Source organism: Suricata suricatta, chromosome 9 (genome assembly GCF_006229205.1).
Source record: "Suricata suricatta isolate VVHF042 chromosome 9, meerkat_22Aug2017_6uvM2_HiC, whole genome shotgun sequence".
Lineage (NCBI taxonomy): Eukaryota > Metazoa > Chordata > Mammalia > Carnivora > Herpestidae > Suricata > Suricata suricatta.
Genome location: NC_043708.1, coordinates 12,054,716 through 12,072,452, shown reverse-complemented (window position 1 = coordinate 12,072,452; position 17,737 = coordinate 12,054,716). Strand labels below are relative to the sequence as shown.

The 17,737-nt window shown below is 40.6% G+C and overlaps 1 protein-coding gene across 1 annotated transcript in view; it reads right to left on the bottom strand.

The window, feature by feature from the left end:
• Positions 1–17,737, bottom strand: part of RPS6KA5 (ribosomal protein S6 kinase A5) — a 175,390-nt gene that overhangs the window by 122,214 nt on the left and 35,439 nt on the right. Inside the window, 1 exon segment of the mRNA XM_029950685.1 lies at positions 883–954. Coding sequence (XP_029806545.1) covers positions 883–954 — 72 coding nt within the window.

Below are 17,737 nucleotides of genomic sequence, written 5' to 3'. Positions count from 1 at the left end.
GGCTCGAGCCCACGAACTGTGAGATCATGACCTGGGCTGAAGTTGGACGCTCAACTGACTGAGCCACCCGGGCACCCCTCTAGCCTTCTTTACTCTAAGAATACAGCATGTAATACATATAACATACAAACCTGGTGTTAATCAACTGCTTATGCTATCAGTAAGGCTTCCCGTCAACAGCAGACTGTATTAGTAGTTAAGTTTTGGGGGGAATCAAAAGTTACCCACAGATTTCCAACAGTGCAGGGGCCGGTGCCTGATTGTTCAGGGTCAAGTGTTCATGTAGACGTTGATTCATACAGAAATGGTATATCGCACACTCTCTTCTGTAGCCTTTTTTAAAGTTTACAAAGCTTATAAAATTATGGAAAATTTTCAAAAATGTTAGAAACAGATCATTTCAGTCCTTTGTATAGATTACAGAACGTAAAGATTCATGTTCAATTTAACCAAACTCAAACCTAACTTTTGTTAGGTTTCTGAAGGGTCTTGAGTTTTTCATTACTAAAAATCATGACCATTGGATATGAATAAAATGGAGGACTGAATGAGTTAATCAGCATAAAGTATTTCACAGAGTACTTGGCAAGTAACAAGCTCTCTATAAATGTTAGGGATGTTAGTATTGTGCCCTATGTAAAGATTGAACTAATTTACATTCCCAACAGCAGGGTAAAAGAAATTGGTTTTCCTAAATCCCTGCCAATCTTCCAAATTTTCCCTTTTGTATTTCTTCTATGAATCGTTTGTGTTCTTTGACAGTTCTCCCACTGGATTCCTTATGCTTTTAAATTTTTAACTGATTCTGTATTGGAGATACTAATCCTTTGTCATTGAATAACAAATGCTTTTTTTAGCTTAAAAATATTTTTTAAGACTTACCTCCAGTTCCTAGGACTTTGAGGAGCTCAAAATTTTCAATCCCCACCTTCTCTGCATGTCCTGTTAAATTAGCTAAAAAAAGAAAGAGAAAAAAGAAATAATTAAGGGGATCAGCAACAGTAGGGGGTCCCTGGGGGCTTCTGAAAGCTTCTGAAAGTAGTATTTTATTGCTTGACTGGGGTGGCTAAGCCAGGGTTCACTTTATAATTATTTGTTAAACTACACAGCTATGTTTTGTGTGCTTTTCTGTATGTTATACATTACAGGAAAACTTTGAACATGTATTTATTAGAAAGAGAGCACTGGTGGAGAAAGAGCAGAGGGAGGGAGACAGAGTATCCGAAGCAGGGTCTGCGTTATGAGCTCTGAGCCCAGGGTGGGGCTTGAACTCACGAACCATGAGATCATGACCTGAGCCGAAATCAAGAGTCACCCGCTTAACCACTGGGCCATCCAGGCATCCCTACCGGAAAACTTCTTTAGAATTTAGTAGCTATATATCATTTGTACCTAAAATTAACATAAAAATAAAGTGTTAATAGACTCTCTACTGATCAATATAATCTGAAAATAAACACAAATTCTCCTATGTAGCTGGATACGCAGTGCAAAGAAAACTGGATAGATTTAGACAGCATACTCATTTATTTCACAAATAGTTACTGACTAGTAAAAGCCATCCATCCCCAGCTTCTAGGCCAGCGTCTACTCCCATTTCTACCACGAGGCACCTGCCCGTGATTTCCCCAGCATGATTCAGCCTGCGTCAGTCACTTGATCACCCTGTGTCTCAGTTCCTGCATCTCTGGAAAGAAGGCACTGGTTTGAATAAACTCTTAAGATCTCTGCCAGCTCTAAAATTTGTTTAAAAGTATTAACTCTTTAGGAGTGTCATTGTAACTACTGTATTGTAAATGATGGAAAATAATTGCATACGTTAAAAAAATAGTGTTATATTCTAAAAAAATAAAAATAAAAAATAAAGTAAAAAAATAAAATAAAATAAAAATAAAAGTATTAACTCTTTAAAAACATATACGGGGCGGGGGGAGGGCGGGTGGCACCTGCGTGGCTCAATCAGTTAAGGTCCAACTTCAGCTCAGGTCATGATGTCACGGATTGTGGGTTCAAGTCCCGCACTGGGGTCTGTGCTGAGAGCTTAGAGCCCAGAGCCTGCTTCAGGTTCTGTGTTTCCTCTCTCTCTGCTCATGCTCTGTCTCTCCAAAATAAATAAATGTTAAAAAAAATTAATGAAAAAAATATTTTGTCCTAAATAAACAAAATTAGGATAACTTAAAAATAAGTACTTTCCAAAATATACTCCACTGATTCTGGCCCTATCCTCCAAGATGTTAATAGGTGTTATGTTTGGGGGGAAAAGATGCTTTCAAGTCAAATAAACCTGAAATAATCAGCTTAAACAAAGTTAATCAAGTTTCTTTACTGAACTTCATAGATTCTGCACCATGAAAATCTGCATGTGAATCTAAAACTGAGATACTGTATTCGTCAAACTTATTGGATCACAAAATTATTTTTATGATAATACCTATTAATATTATGTCAGCCAGCTTTCTGTAGATGTGGTTAAGGGAGGCCTAAGCTAAATTCTACTTCCACCACTTAAAAGCCATGCGGCCTTGAATAAATTAATTAACTTCTCTGTGTCTCAGGTCCCCTCTAGTATAAAATGAGGATAATAAAAATACCTACCCTCAAAGCATATTGATGTCTGCAATTTGCTTTGAAATGCTTAAATAAGATGGATTCATGGACGAATATAGGTATGGATAGATACGTGATAAAGCAAACATAATAAAAATGTTAATTAAGGATCTAGACAGTGAGGGTGAGGGTGTTCAACATCTAGTTCTTTGAAAATGCCCATAATATAATGGCAGAAAATAAAATAATACCTACCTCATAGGGATCGGATGCGAGTCAAGGACTTAAATGTATACAGAGCTTGTTGTGTGCCACCGAGCATCATTATAAATGTTTGCAAATAAATAATGCTCTGGGCCTCCAACTTCAAGCAAATCAGACCCAACCACAAACTTCTAGAATTAAAAGTTTCTAGGGGTTAAGTGACTTCAGTGTCCTTCCAAAGTTCAGCTAAATACATAATTAAAATATTTTAACTGTGGTCAAACCACATAACATAAAATTTATCACCTTAACCATTTTTAAGTGTACAATACAGTGGTGTTAATTACATGTACTGTGTTTGCAACAGATCTCTGGAATTTCTTTAATTTTGCAAACCAAATTCTATATCCATTGAACTTAATCTACTAATAATTTAGTGAAATTGTTGAGATGGCTGGATTTGGGTCTACCATTTTATTACTTGTTTTTAACTTGCCTTTTTCTTTTTTTTAAAGTTTTATTTATTTAAGTAATCTCTACACCTAACAAGGGGCTCAAACTCACAACCCCAAGATCAAGAGTCACATGCTCTTCCAAATGAGCCATCCAGGTGGCCCTTAACTTGTTTTTTCTATTGTTTGTTCCCATGTTCCTACTTTCCTGATTTAAAAAAACAACAGAACATTTAAATGGTTTTTAGAATTTCAATTTTCACAGTGGCATGTTAGCTCTACTTCTTTATATTATTAGTGTAGTTGGTGTCCTAAGGAATACAGTATACATCTTTAATTACCCACAGTCCTCTTATAATTAATACCATTCCATTTTCCCAAAAATATACAAACTCTGTAATCATTCTTTATGGAATATTGATATATGCTAAATGGAGTTAACATCTTCTATATATGTGATTATGCACCAGACAATGCTATGTTTTCTATATATGATTTATAAAGAAAGCAAAAGGAGAGACACTTTCGCATTTCTGTAGATAGTTATCATTTTTAATGATCTTTCTTATCTTTTCCAAGGATCCAAAATTTCATCTGGTGTAAGTTTTCTTCAGCCTTGAAGAACTTCCTTTGATGTTTCTTGTAGCATAGAATTCTCCAGCTTTTCTTTTATCTGAAAGAGTCTTTCTTACCTACATTCAAATCTTTCTATTGAGATATTCACATTCCATAAAATTCACCCTTTTAAAGCATATACATCAGTGCTTTTTAGTCTATTCACAGGTTTTATCACGGCTACCAATAACTAAATCTGGAATCCTCTTCATTTTTGAAGGATATTTTCCTTTGAGAAAGAATTTTGGGTTGTTGGGCTTTTTTCTCTTCTTCCAGCATTTTATATAAACATGTCCTTCCATTCTCTTTTGGCCTCCATGGTTTCCCAGGTGAAGTAATTTAAATATATCCTTTTTCTCTTACTTCTTTCAACATTTTCTTTTGAATGTCTTGCCATGATGTGCACTGATGTGGACTTCTTTTGGTTCAGTCAGCTTGGTATTCACTAAGTATCTTGTATCTCTAACTTTCTGGTTTTCATCAAATTTGGGGGGTTTGGGCCTTAATTTTTCAAAAGATTTTTTTCTATCCCATTCTCTCTCTCCTCTGAAATTTCAATTTTGTCTATGTTAGATTGTTTGATTCAACCTCAAAAGTCCCCGACACTCCATTCATTTCCCACCCCCCATATATTTTCTCTCTGTCCTTCAAATTAATTTGTATTGCTCTATCTTCAAAGTTCATGTACTTTTCCTTCTGCACCTCTATTCAATTGTTAAATTCAGCTCCTGAATTTTTATTTCAAATATTGTGTTTTTCAACTCTAGAACTTCCATTTGGTTCTTTTCCATCGTTCCTATTTTCCTGATGGGAGGTCTTGTTTTGTTACTCACTGAGCGCATGATGTTTTATTTCACTGAGGATATTAGTCTTGTCTGGTACAGCCAGTATCTCATTCACCTCAGCGTAGGGCTCAACTGATTTTCTTCTTCTCCCATATGTTCCATTTTCTAGATTCTCCATACACAGGGTAATTATGGGCTGTAGGAATGTTAATGTGTGGAGACTAGAGATCTCTATTTGTTTCTCCAGAAACAGTTGCTCTTTTGTTTAGCCAGCTAATATCTTGGGTTGGCTTAAACTGTAAACTATTTTTCTTAGGAGGCAGCTCCAGTCCAGTTCAGATTTTTTGTCTTTACCTGAGCTGTTCTGAGTCCACTGTACTCAAACATGGCCCAGAGGGGAGTCAGAGATGGGTGCTCACAAAATGTAAGAACTCCCCCTCCTCTGGCTCTTTTTCTGGGATTTCTCCCCAATCTTCAATGATCAGGGTTCTCTGGTTTCAGTTTTCTCATCTGCCTAGCCAAAGAAACTACTGTTTTTCCATTGAAATCCCCAGAGTACAGACTGTACTTAGCCTGAAGCTAAAATCAGTGAAAAGGCAAAGTCACTTCTTATAGCTCCCGTCCGTCCCTCCTCCAACTGTGTACTCCCCAGCAGAGTCTATCTGCCTCTGTTCGCTCTCCAGTGCCTTAAATAGTTGCTTTTTATATTAAATCCAGGTTTTACAGCTGTTTTCTGCAACGGAATTCTTCAGTAGAGGGTCTTTTTCTGAAATTATGAGAAACAAAAGTCTTCCAACACTCAACATCATTAAGGGGAGCAGAATATGCCGCCTCCAAATACGCCACTTTGGCATACTGGTTCTTTAGAATTAACGTTCCTTAAGCCACAGCCAGTGAAAGGACAGTGACCTCTTCAGTCTACCCTGAAAGCAGGAAGTAAATCTCTCATTTCAAAGGTACCCACCCGATACCAGGAGGGTAGAAGGTATCCTTATTATCAGAAATAGGGGATTTAGGGCCAAGAAAGCTTTATCAACAAACTTTGTTACTTCCTCACTAATTTGCTACCCGAAGCCTAAACCCCTTTGTCAATTCTTCAGAAAGCTACCTGCTTGGGTCACTTCTTTGAGTCTCGTATTTCTATAGGCTCCTGTATATACAAAATTAAATGTTTTTTTTTTCTCCTGTTAACTTATGTTATATCAATTTAATTATTAGGCCAAAGAACCTAGAAGAAAAGAAGGGAAAGGTTCTCTTCCCCTACAATTATAGAGTTCCTACTTTACCCCCTAGCAGGTTAACTTCAAAGAGTAAAATAAAATAAAAGATTGATATAAGCCCAACTCCGGGATCTCGAACTTAATATCCATATAATTCTTTTACCTGACACCTGTTAGGCAAAGTAAGTAATCAAACATATGGAAGCAAATTAATAGGAAGCTCTACCAATATTTAGGCATGGGGAAGAACTTATTAGTTATAAAGACATTTTTTCATTGTGTTCACAACAAAACACATAAAAACAAGTGGTAAATATGATACTATATAGAATCCTAAGAACTGACAAACACATATCCGGGCATGAGAGTCTAGGTGTCTAAATGGCTCTCATTTCTACGCTATTGTCATTATTTGGAAGCTTTTGAACATGAAAGTCTAAAAATAAACCGTATTTCTCTTAATTAAATTGTTAACCTAAGATCAAGCACTCCAACTTCCCAGCAACAATACCAACATTTATTAGAACAAGACTTAAAATATTTACACATTGTATTTCACCCTAGAGGTAAAGTAAACAGCCAATTACAGAAATCTGCATTTCTGAGTCATTCCTTGCCTTAGTAAAGGCTAAAATGTAGGCTGACCAAGAGCCACTCCATGCCTGGGGCCCGACAGTACCAGAAATGAGCCTTTAGAACTGAGAGACAGAACTGTCCATTGTTTTCCTTTCTACGTGAAAGTAAATGGAGCTTTATTGTGGTTGCAGGAGCTCCTTTCCTCGGTGCCAGGCAAGCCTCTGCCCACCCCCTGTCTAGTCTTCCCCCCAGGTAAGAGCAGTTTCTAACCTGATTATTCCAGAACCCAAAATCCTGACTGGGCACAGCTAACACTAGGTGGGGTTTTTACACTGTGTTAAAGCAACAGTCTCCACACAAGGTCTGTTTTATTGCCTGGATCTCCTGGCCCGGCCGGACCTCCTGGGGCCCCTGGTGGCCATTCTCTGGCACTTCTCCGCCAGTATAGAGCAGTCCCCTCATGCACAGTTTTACCTTCTGTGGTTTCAGTCACCCACAGTTTACTACGGGCGGGGCGCAGGTGATTCTCCTTCTGACGCATGCTCAGAAGGTAGGCAGGAGCCTGACACTTGGGTACAAGGCCGCATCACTCACCTCCCCTCAGCTCTTCATTGCGCAGGCATTTTATCATCTCACATCATCACAAGAAGAAGGGTGGGTACAGGTCAGTTCAGTTTGAGAGAGTGACCATATTCACGTAATTTTTCTTACAGTATATTGTTTTAACTGTCCTGATTATTAAGTATTGCTGTTAATCTCTTACTGTGCTTATTTTATAAATTAAATTTTATTACGGGTATGTATGTATGGGAAAATGCAGAGTCTATAGAGGGTCTCATACTATCTGTGGTTTCGGGCATCCACTAGGGTCTTGGAATCTCTCTCTGTGGATAAGGGTGGGGGGGGGGCTCCTGGATACAGTAGTCAACTAAGCAGATTCAGAGGTTCTTTTGGGACTTGGTTCACTCAGTACTTTGTTCTCCCCTCCAATCTTTTTTTTTTTTTTTTTTTTTTTGAGAGAGAGAGAAAGGGAAGGGAGGGAGAGAGGGAGGGAAGGAGAAAATCTTAAACAGGCTCTACACTGAGAGTGGAACCTGACATGGGGCTCAATCACATGACCCTGGGATCAGACCCTGAGCCAAAATCAAGAGTCCCAAGCTCAAGACTGAGCCACCCAGGTGCCCCTCCCCTCCAAAACTAACACTCACCTCACCATGCTGATTGGATGTAATTGGATAACTGATGATTGGACGAGATTGGGAGAAAAGCAGGAGTCCTGACATAGGCCGGGTAAGCCTAAACTACTTCCACCAAGGCCACTTTTAAGGAGACTTCCACGCTGATGTGCTCCAAGTTCACAGAGCCTTTATTCACGTGGCGCTGAGTCCCACTGGCTACTGTTCCTTGCAGCCTGTCCCCTCATGACTCCCAAAGGGTAAGAGTAGATTGGCTGGGCAGAGGTTGGGCATTTCTGGATTTCTGGCTATAACAACTTCATGGCACCAAACCTTACCCCCAGCTCCTATATCCTAACTAAAAGGATTAACTCCTTCCCACAGAAAGAATGTCTTAAGAAAACTCTTCACAAAAATATAAAATAACAAAGAATATTAACGAACTATTTAGTTGCTACATAAGCTCTTAATTAGTAGATAATAAACAGTGTAACCATGTCAGTTATTCGCGTCTGGCAGCTGTATGGATGCCTACCTCACAAGTCATTAAATATTAGTAAGCGCTAACGGAAACGAATATATTTTTAAACTTTTCGAAGTCTACATTAGCCCTATCTCTACTGTTATTCAGCTTAGATAGTCACTTATCATTAAAAGGAGTTTTTTTTTTTTACGTTAATGCATTACTCAGTTTATTCATTTAGAAAAGAAGATGCTTTCATAAAGCAATTTTCACCCATTTTTTTCTTATTAAAATACTGGAAACTACCCCATTGAAAATCTTTCACTTCTTCGTTAGTGTTATTATCCTCTAGTGCATATTTCCTGGATAGGAAATCGCTTTCAAGGGTGAATTTCATGAGCTCCTTTACAAGAAGTCAATCGATCTTTAAAAAAAGGTTTGCCAATGGGCGACCTGGGTGGCTCAGTCGGTTAAACGTCTGACTTCGGCTCAGGACATGATCTCATGGTTCATGGTTCAGGCTCCATGTCAGGGTCTGTGCTAACAGCTACCTCAGACCCTGGAGCCTGCTTTGGATTCTGTGTCTCCCTCTCTCTGACCCTCCCCTGCTCATTTGCCCTCTCTCCCTCTCTCTCTCTCCCTCAAATAAATAAATACATTTAAAATTTTTTTAAAACAAGGTTTGCCAAAACTCAAACAAATTCTAGGTGTTTAACTGATTTCCTTTAGAAAACAATCTGAATTATTAATAGTTCTTAAGGGAAAAATCTTGTCTTATACAATGAATATAAAGTACTTGGTTTTTTTACACTACAACTAGATTCCTTTGGTTTCTTGTGCAATAATATGGTTCTGTGCCTGGTGTAGGAAAATATGACTGATGTTGTTTTTTAAATAATAAATTTAGACAAACCAGATAACTGTCTGTTCTCCCAAATTTAAATAGTTTTGTTGTTGGTTCTATTATTATAAAATAATCCTGGTTTGTGGCTTAAAAAAAAAAAAGACAATATAAATAGGCCTAAAGTAGACCTTGAAAATCTCCCATATTCTCAGCAAAGATTAGTATTTGTAATCCTTGGCACATTCTTCCAGGATTTGAGCCATAAACTTAGGATTGATAAATGGCTTCTTAACCCAACTTTCTAGGCAATTCCACCAAAAGTAATTTGTAACGCATATTATCTATGACCATTTCTTTTAACTTGAGATGTTTAAGTTGGAACCTCCCAATCTCGTGGAGGAAAACAATCAGGAAAAACACATTTTTCATTCTGTTGCCATAGTTTCTGCTAAGCTGCACAAATGTAATTGCTCAGAGCATGTGCTGAAATCATTTGATTAGATCCAAGAATTCACTTGTGTTTAAGCTAAGAAAAGGCTTACTTTAGAGCACTTTTACAATTAAAGTAGAAATAAAGAAGAAGAAGAATGCTTTTGAAGCCATTTCAAGTAAGTCATTAGTACATGAGTGAAGTACTCACATACCATTTATTCAATGGATTAATCACTTATTAAACTTGAAATAAGCCACAAGAAATGTAATTTATTAGAAAAGATTATGGAGTCTATGGACATGGGGGGATATCATTATCATGTAAAGCTACTTAAAAATGCTCATTGAGAATACAAGTTCTCATTTACTCATTTAGCAAACATTCACTGAGTTCCTCCTGACATATGAACTGTTAGGTCTTTAAGAAGTACATGATTTTAAAACAAGAGATCAGCTAGGAAATTCTGGGCTAAAAGAGTATCAGGAGCAAAAGCATAAGTAGGAATAAGTCTTTTCCTAGCACAGACTAAGAAGAGGATTGTTCTAAATAGCTATGAGAGGCTTATGTGGGAAAAACAGTAACAACATTGCATCAAATAGGTACTGGAAACTAGCGGATTCAAAACTTAGAAATGCCAGACTGGCTTCAATTGAATCCATAAACAATAATGGCTCTTGACAAGATGAAAGTAAGGTTTTAGAAAATTGCTTTGGCAATAGTCTGCCGTGTGGAAAGTGGCAAGGAAACGGGAAAGCTAAAAGGTGGCAACGGGACTGGAATAAACGAGATGCACACTAACGAGACGCTGGGCTGAGTAGAAACTAGAGTAAAGATGAACCGATGAACCTAAGAATCACCGCAACATTCTGTTCAAGAAACATCTGCTGAACACCTGACTGGGTGCTGAGACGACAAAAGCAAACAGGACAGGGCCCCACCTTCAAAAATAAATAAATGGAACTTTGCTCCTCCCCCCTCACCCCCACACATTGGCCCCATATCTTAAGTACAAGAAATGAAAGTCTGGGGAATGGTAGTGTTACTGACGAATTTTGTGGAAAGGGGAAGTTGAATGGGAAAGTTGAAAGGGGAAGTTTTGGGGTTTCAACACTGATTTTGGAGGGACGGCTAGGCATTCCGCCAAGGCTGCCGTGCAGACAGTTTTAGTCAAGGAACTGAAGTTTGGCAGAGACAGCACGCGGATGGGGTTCAGAACATGCGACTCACCCACCAAACACAGCACCTTGGCGTGGTGGATATTTTAAACTGAGGTAATCTGAGACATCAACAGCAGGTACAAGAAGAAGTTTCCGACCTTCCCCTGAAGCAAGTCCTAAAACTCTCCTGTGAGACGCATCCTGCTTATAACTTCAGAAAGGAACATCCCTATCTCTTTCTTTTTAGTTTTTTTTATAAAAGAATTTTTTTAGTTTATTTATTTTGAAGAGACAGAGAGAGCACACACGTGCGCACACAAGTGGGGAAGGGGCAGAGAGGAGAGAAGAATCCCAAGCAGGTTCTGTGCCATCAGAGCAGAGCCCGAGGTGGGGCTTGAACTCATGAACTGTGAGATGCCCTGAGCCAAGATCAAGTGTTGGACATTTAACCAACTGAGCCACCCAGGCGTCCTAGGAGCATCCCTATCTCTGCAGACAAGGAACACAGGGAGGAGTGTGAGCAAACAGGCCTTGCTAGGTTTCTTTCAGGTTACTATACTTGTCTCAAACCTTTGTTCTCTCTTACCTTTTCCACAACTTTCCACTCCACCAAACCTAACACGATAATGCTCAGGTTTGTGTCTCCTGGGTCTTCATTTCCTTATGAAGGTTCCCATGTCACATACAACTTTTTACATAAATTTGTATGCTCTTCTCTTATTAATCTGTCTTTTGTTCTAGAAGTCCCAGAGAACTTAGAAGGGTGGAGGGAAAACAAGTTACTAGGAGAGAGCAAACACTTTAAGAAGAACCTCCTCAGGAGACCACATAGAAAGAAGGGCAAGTCTTGCTGACAACCAGAAATGAGGATGCACGAAGAAAAAGAGCCAGAGAAAAGGTGAAAAAATGAATAGTGTATAGAATCCAAAGAAAGAATGCTAGGAAAAAAATAAAAACAAAAACAAAAACCCAACTCTCTTTATCGATGAAGTCAAAAGGTGGTACAGATTTGGTCTTGGTTGAGGTTCCCAGTGCACAGCTTCTAGAAGCTTAGGAATCTCCAGACTGGTAAGAGTGTCTTTTGAACTTCAGCTTAGGGGCTCGTTGCTAGAAAGACCTAAGACTTTCAGCCCTCCCCTCCCCTCTGCCTCCTCCAGGGAAGAGAAAGAAGCTAGGGGTCAAGTTAATCACCAATGGCCAAAGATTTAACCAGTCATGGCTACATCATGAAATCTCCAGAAAAACCCCTGAACACTGATCTGAGAGCTTCCGGTGGGCGCACACACAGAGGTGCTAGGATGGCGGTGCTCGCCGACAGGGCACGGAAATTCCTCTTTCCCCTCCTGCTCCCCCACCACCGACACTCGCCCTGAGCCTCTCTTCCAGTTGGTTGTTCCTGAGTTGTAGTGTTATCTTCAAGTCTAGGCTGGGAGGTCAGGGTATGTGGATGGGGATGGACAAACACGACAACAGCCTTAAAAACCACAGACACAGAATTCGATTTAAGGATATGAGAAAAAAGGAACAGCGTGAGAATGGGAAAGAATTATATGAAATATTTTTCTGACATAGCAGTCAGATGAGGGAGAAGGCTGGTGGACAGAGAGAACGATCCGTCAGGAAGTGGTGAACGATGGGATCCAGGACAGAAAGGGTTAGAGAGAAGGATTAGAAGACAGAGGGAAGAATAAGCCTATGTTAGGGAAGGAAAAAAAGATTATCCGTGGCCATTCTCCTCCCCGGGGGTGTGCCAGAGCAGCGGGCACTGAAGCAAGAGCAAAATGCCTCAGAAATCAGCTTGGCCATCAGGTCCAGGGGGATGAAATGAGATCTCTGAAAAGTCACCTTAGGAGACAAAAACCACAATAAGCCTAGAATTTGAACTGTTGAAACTATCAAAAGAACTAAAATATTTAAAAAATGGACAACAAAAGATAGGTGGGAAAAAAATGAAAACTAAAAAACAGAATGCCAAATGGGATCATGCATTTCGAGCACTTTCCAGGGGACACCCTGATCACTAGCTTCAAACACCAGGTCCCCTGAGAGCAACGCGCCTATCCTGGAGATGGCCGTACTGTGCTCCTAAGCTTCTCACTGGTAGAGTACATCGCCAAGTCCCTTTTTTCTAATTCCATACTCCACAAGCAGCCCGATTTTAACATGATCCCCTTACCCAAAAGGGAAGCATGTACTAATCAAGTGAACACGAGTGTTTCATGTAGTTGTTTGTTTCCTGCTCTACATTGGTCAAGTGTCATTTGGGGTGATACATCAGTCTTTTGAGACTGTAATTATGGCCACGTGCATGAAATCCAAGCACGAGGAGAAGGCACGAAGGACAGAATGATCGGCCTCGAATCCTATTTGTCACTATCAAGGAACGCTTCAATATCAGCAGTAGCTGCAAGACAACACAGCAGTGTATGTGACCTTCTCAATGGTTTTGTGACTTTGTTCATCGTGGAAGAAAAGGAGAACAATTACAGAGAGCGGCCTCATGAGGTCAGCTGCGAGGCCAACAGGAAGTCGGGAAACAGCCTGTCGCAGCTGAAACCGGAATAATTAAGCTTATTATAAATAATTAAGTTTATTATAAATCTGCAACCTGCAGAACACCAACTCAGAAAGCTTAAACACTATTCCTGTCTACACAAGAGCTTATCCAACTTTCAGGCACTTAGCACATTTGTTTTGCTCTCTGAGACATTATCTCATCAATTAAAAAAAAGAGGGGAGGGGGGTGCAGGGACAAACCCTAACAAGTTAATAAAAAAGTTCCTGTTTTTGGTAAAGAAAGGAGTTTCAGTCCTGGCTCAAATTCCCCATTCCTCAATAATTAGTTTCACCTTCCCCTTTCTAGCACCTTCGATGGTAAAGAACTCAACACTGACCTCCAATTTCCAAGTACTGGGGAGAATAAGATCGCAGCACGATATTGCAGGCATTGCCCTCTTTTGAGAACTTTTCTTCTATCACGAACCGTCCCAGAGAAAGACTCAGAGGCAGCGGTGATTATAACCCCACCAGCCTGGTACTAGCTACTCTCATCTGGTGCATTTCATTTCCGGTTTTTTCTCGAGTACGTTCCTGGCTGGGGCTTGCCAGCTCAACAATCTAGACCAAAGGGACTCACATCAGCAGAGCCAGGGCCTGAGCTAGTCCAAAGCGTCCTCCACCCCAAGGCTTCTATCCATTCCCAGGAGAGCGGACATCTGCAGCCCCCTCTGAGGTCTTCGGTATCTCCGCTCCACACTGCACCCATCCCTACATGACAGGGGCTCCCTCCCCGAGTTCTGTAAAAGACAGTAACACAACCCGAACACATGCAGAAAGCATCCCTTAGGATGAGAGGCTTCGGTGGAGATTTCTGGAGAAAGGCAGGGAACTGGCGCACCGGGCAGCAACGAAAGGGGAAGTGGAAGGAGCAAGTCTTAATTTCTTACCCCCTAAAACCCTGGAGGGAGGGCGCCTTTGCTTCACCTATTCTCTGGCCTGCAGGGCTTTTCTGACTTTCCTCCTCTCTGTCTCTCTCTCTTTCCCTCCGGGGAGCAGAAGCCAACAAATCTGTCCCCTTGCTTCTTGTCAAGCAGCTTCCTCTGCTTCTGACCTCTCAGCCCAACTAACGTCCATGCTCCCACCCCTGCCTCAGCTTGAGGTCAAGGCAATGCCCGCCCGCAGGGCAGCTCCCTCCGTACAATGAATTCTGGTGCCCACTGCCATGATAGCACATTTTCCTCCTCCCTACCTACAGTGGAGGTGTTGCGAGTCATTCGGACCCTGCAGGTAACTACACGGTCTACTAAGTGAACAATATTCGTTATGCTTACGTGTATGCAGTACCGTGCACTCCAGGGGCAACACCGGAGCGGACAGCCTCCCTGATGCCAAGCAGCTCAGGGGCCGGAGGAGGCGCTCCGGCAAGTGAAGAAGCCCCAGGCACAGACACTACTGCAGAGGCACCAGGCCCGCGGAACCCCAACAGGACATCTCACCACATCTGAAGGTTTGGAGAAGTTAGGCAGTGATGGGAAAAAAGGCCTTCGTGTCCAAAGAAAACACACAAAAGCACCACGATGACAGCGAACACGGGTATCAGCAGTTAGTGCGGACGGGCAAACGCAGAAGGAAAGGGCGAGAAGGCTCGGCCAGACTTGAGGCAGGACCAGCTGGTGAAAGACTCTGATTTGAAAAGATATGTATTTTATTAACGGCAACAGGAGCCAATAAAAGATTTTAAGCAGAGAATTAAGACAATCAGTTTTGTGCCCTCGAAAGACCAGCAGCGGCGGTGGCAAGGAAAATGAGTTAGAAAGGAATTCACATGGAAGACAGCAAAGCCGACGCACAGGTTGATACAATGGTTGAGGCCAGAAATGATAAAGGCGACACTAAGGCGCTGAAATCAGGAAAAGACAAGAAAAGTAAATTCCTTAGTATGGTATGTATTCATACTCCTAAGCACAAAGTGAAATGACTAAAATTATGAAATTCTGAATAGCTGTAGTACAATCCCTTCAATTCAAAATGATCATCCATCAGTGACCATGAAATCACAACGTACTCAAAAGATACATTTTCAATATGTTGTAAATGAACTATATTCATTTGTTAAAACTCAGAACTGTAGGCCAAGAAGAATGAATCCTACTGTATGTAAGATACATCTCGACACAGTATTTTGAGAGCTACAAATATTTTTGGGGGGGTGGTTTCCCATGAAAATATTATTAAAACACAAATGTTATATAGAAGAGATTTTCAGATTCAACAAGAATTCTCTTGATATGTACTTGGTTATTGTTTTGCACATGTATGTTTATTTATCAAAGACGGTGCTTACTTTGTGGCAAAGCCACATATTTCCCAATAGCAATATAAAGCTTCTAAGATTTATTTTTCAAAACTCACACCTTTTTGGTACATTTTACACTGTATCATCCGAAAAACTTGTTCTTTGATTTTATAAAAATGGATGATTTATTAATGCATTATTCTTAAATGTTATTCTTAAATGTTTTCTGCTCTTGCATGTGATTTTAAACATATTATTTAATAGGCAGATGTGGGGGGGGTCTATAGATTTGGTGAACGTAAACTTTGTGAATTAAAAATAGGCACGTGAGGGGGACCTGGGTGGCTCAGTCAGTTAAGTGTCTGGCTTCAGCTCAGGTCATGATCTCACGGTTCGTGGGTTTGAGCCCCGCATCAGGCTCTGTGCTGACAGCTCAGAGCCTGGAGTCTGCTTCAGATTCTGTATCTCCCTCTCTCTCTGACCCTCCCCTGCCCGCACTGTCTCTCTCTGTCTCTCAAAAATAAATAAAAATCATTAAAAAAAACATTAAAAAAAAATAGGCACGTGAAACGTCTGTGGGATTTCCAAATGAAGATGATCAATGGATAGTGATGAATTTTACTGTAGTGAGATGATTTGAAGATTTACAATTATTATAAAACACACAGCTTTACAAGAACAGTCAGCTTGAATACTTCATTTCCTGGCCATGTCACAAAACTGAACTTAATACATAGAAAAATGTGAAGAAAAAGATAATTTAGGGAATATAGCATAGAAGTTTTTAGAAGACTTATTTTTTTTTAATTTTTTAATGTTTGTTTATATTCGAGAGAGAGAGAGTGCATGAGCAGGAGAGGAACAGAGAGATAGGGAGACACAGCATCTGAAGCAGGCTCAGGCTCTGCACAGAGCCCGATGTGGGGCTTGAAGTCACAAGCTGTGAGATCATGACCTGGGCTGAAGTTGGATGCTTAACTGACTGAGCCACCGGGGGGTAGGGGGGCTCCTAGAAGACTTACTTTCAAAAGTAAACTCCCTCAGTGTTAGTTTATCACTTAGTGTTAACTTATCGATCATTAGGACAGACAATTTAAAGACAACTGTGCTTTGAACTGGAATCTGGATAGACAAAGAACAGAAGCACGTTACTGACACTGCACACAGCTTTCCTTACTCTTTTTTTTTAATGTTTTTTATTTTTGAGAGACAGAGAGAGACAGTGCGAGCAGGAGAGGGTCAGAGAGAGAGGGAGATACAGAATCGGAAGCAGGCTCCAGGCTCTGAGCTAGCTGTCAGCACAGAGCCCGACACGGGGCTTGAACCCATGAACCGTGAGATCATGACCTGAGCCGAAGCCGGACCCTTAACCGACTGAGCCCCCCAGGCGCCCCTCCTTATTCTTAAGGTGCACCTTCATTTGCAATGGAAGTCAGGTGGCAGTATCTTGGTAAGCAAAAAGTTAGATAACTTACAAATGATAAAAATTTAAACCATTAGAGCAAGGTAAACACTCCGGATTCCAAAATGCTACCAAAATTATTTTGGTATTTGTTGACATATTTTTAAATGTACCTTCCATGCAAGATATAAAGTCGTTTTCAAATAGTCCAAAGTAATATTCCCAAGAGTCAGATTTCAATTTGATGTAAGAAAATACAGCAGCACTTTGTTCCTCCTAAGCCATAACCTCATTTTTCCACTGCAATTCTATTGTTGCCTCTACATTTGATTCTATTGTGAGAAAGTACTTTATCAACACCCTTTCCTTTTTCTATTTTCCAAAGGACATGCTGCTAATGGTGCCAGTTTAGTTCCTATTAGCACTTACATGCAGCAGCCTTGAATCAAATCAGTTTGCAGTGATATGTGCCTATGGCTGTAAACCTCCAGAGCGGCTACTGCCAACTGGCTTTTCAAGAACGGTTCTACTTTCAAAAAACGTCAATTCTAGTGAACGAACTGCCTAACTTAATGCTTGTGAACACTGGGGACCGGACAAACTAAACTCATTCCGTCTTATCCCGTCCTTCCTCTCCTATCTCAATATTAACTGTCTTCCCCACCACAACCATCCTCTGACATCAAGTCTTCAATTTACTTAATTATTTTCAGTTTTTATTTGTTAAAGTTTATGTATCTATTTTGAAAGAGAGAGAGCGTGCTCTGGGCTCCACACCATCATCACAGAGACCAACGTGGGGCTCGAACTCACAAATTGTGAGATCATGACCTGAGATGAAATCAAGAGTCTGACGCTTAACTGACTGAGCCTCCCAGGCACCCCACCAAGTCTTCAACTCAGAAGAAAAGGTCAAGGAGTATTCTTTTTTTTTTTTTAATGTTTTTAAAATTTATTTTTGATACAGAGACAGAGCATGAGAGGGGGAGGGGCAGAGAGAGAAGGAGACACAGAACCGGAAGCAGGCTCCAGGCTCTGAGCTGTCAGCACAGAGCCTGATGCGGGGCTC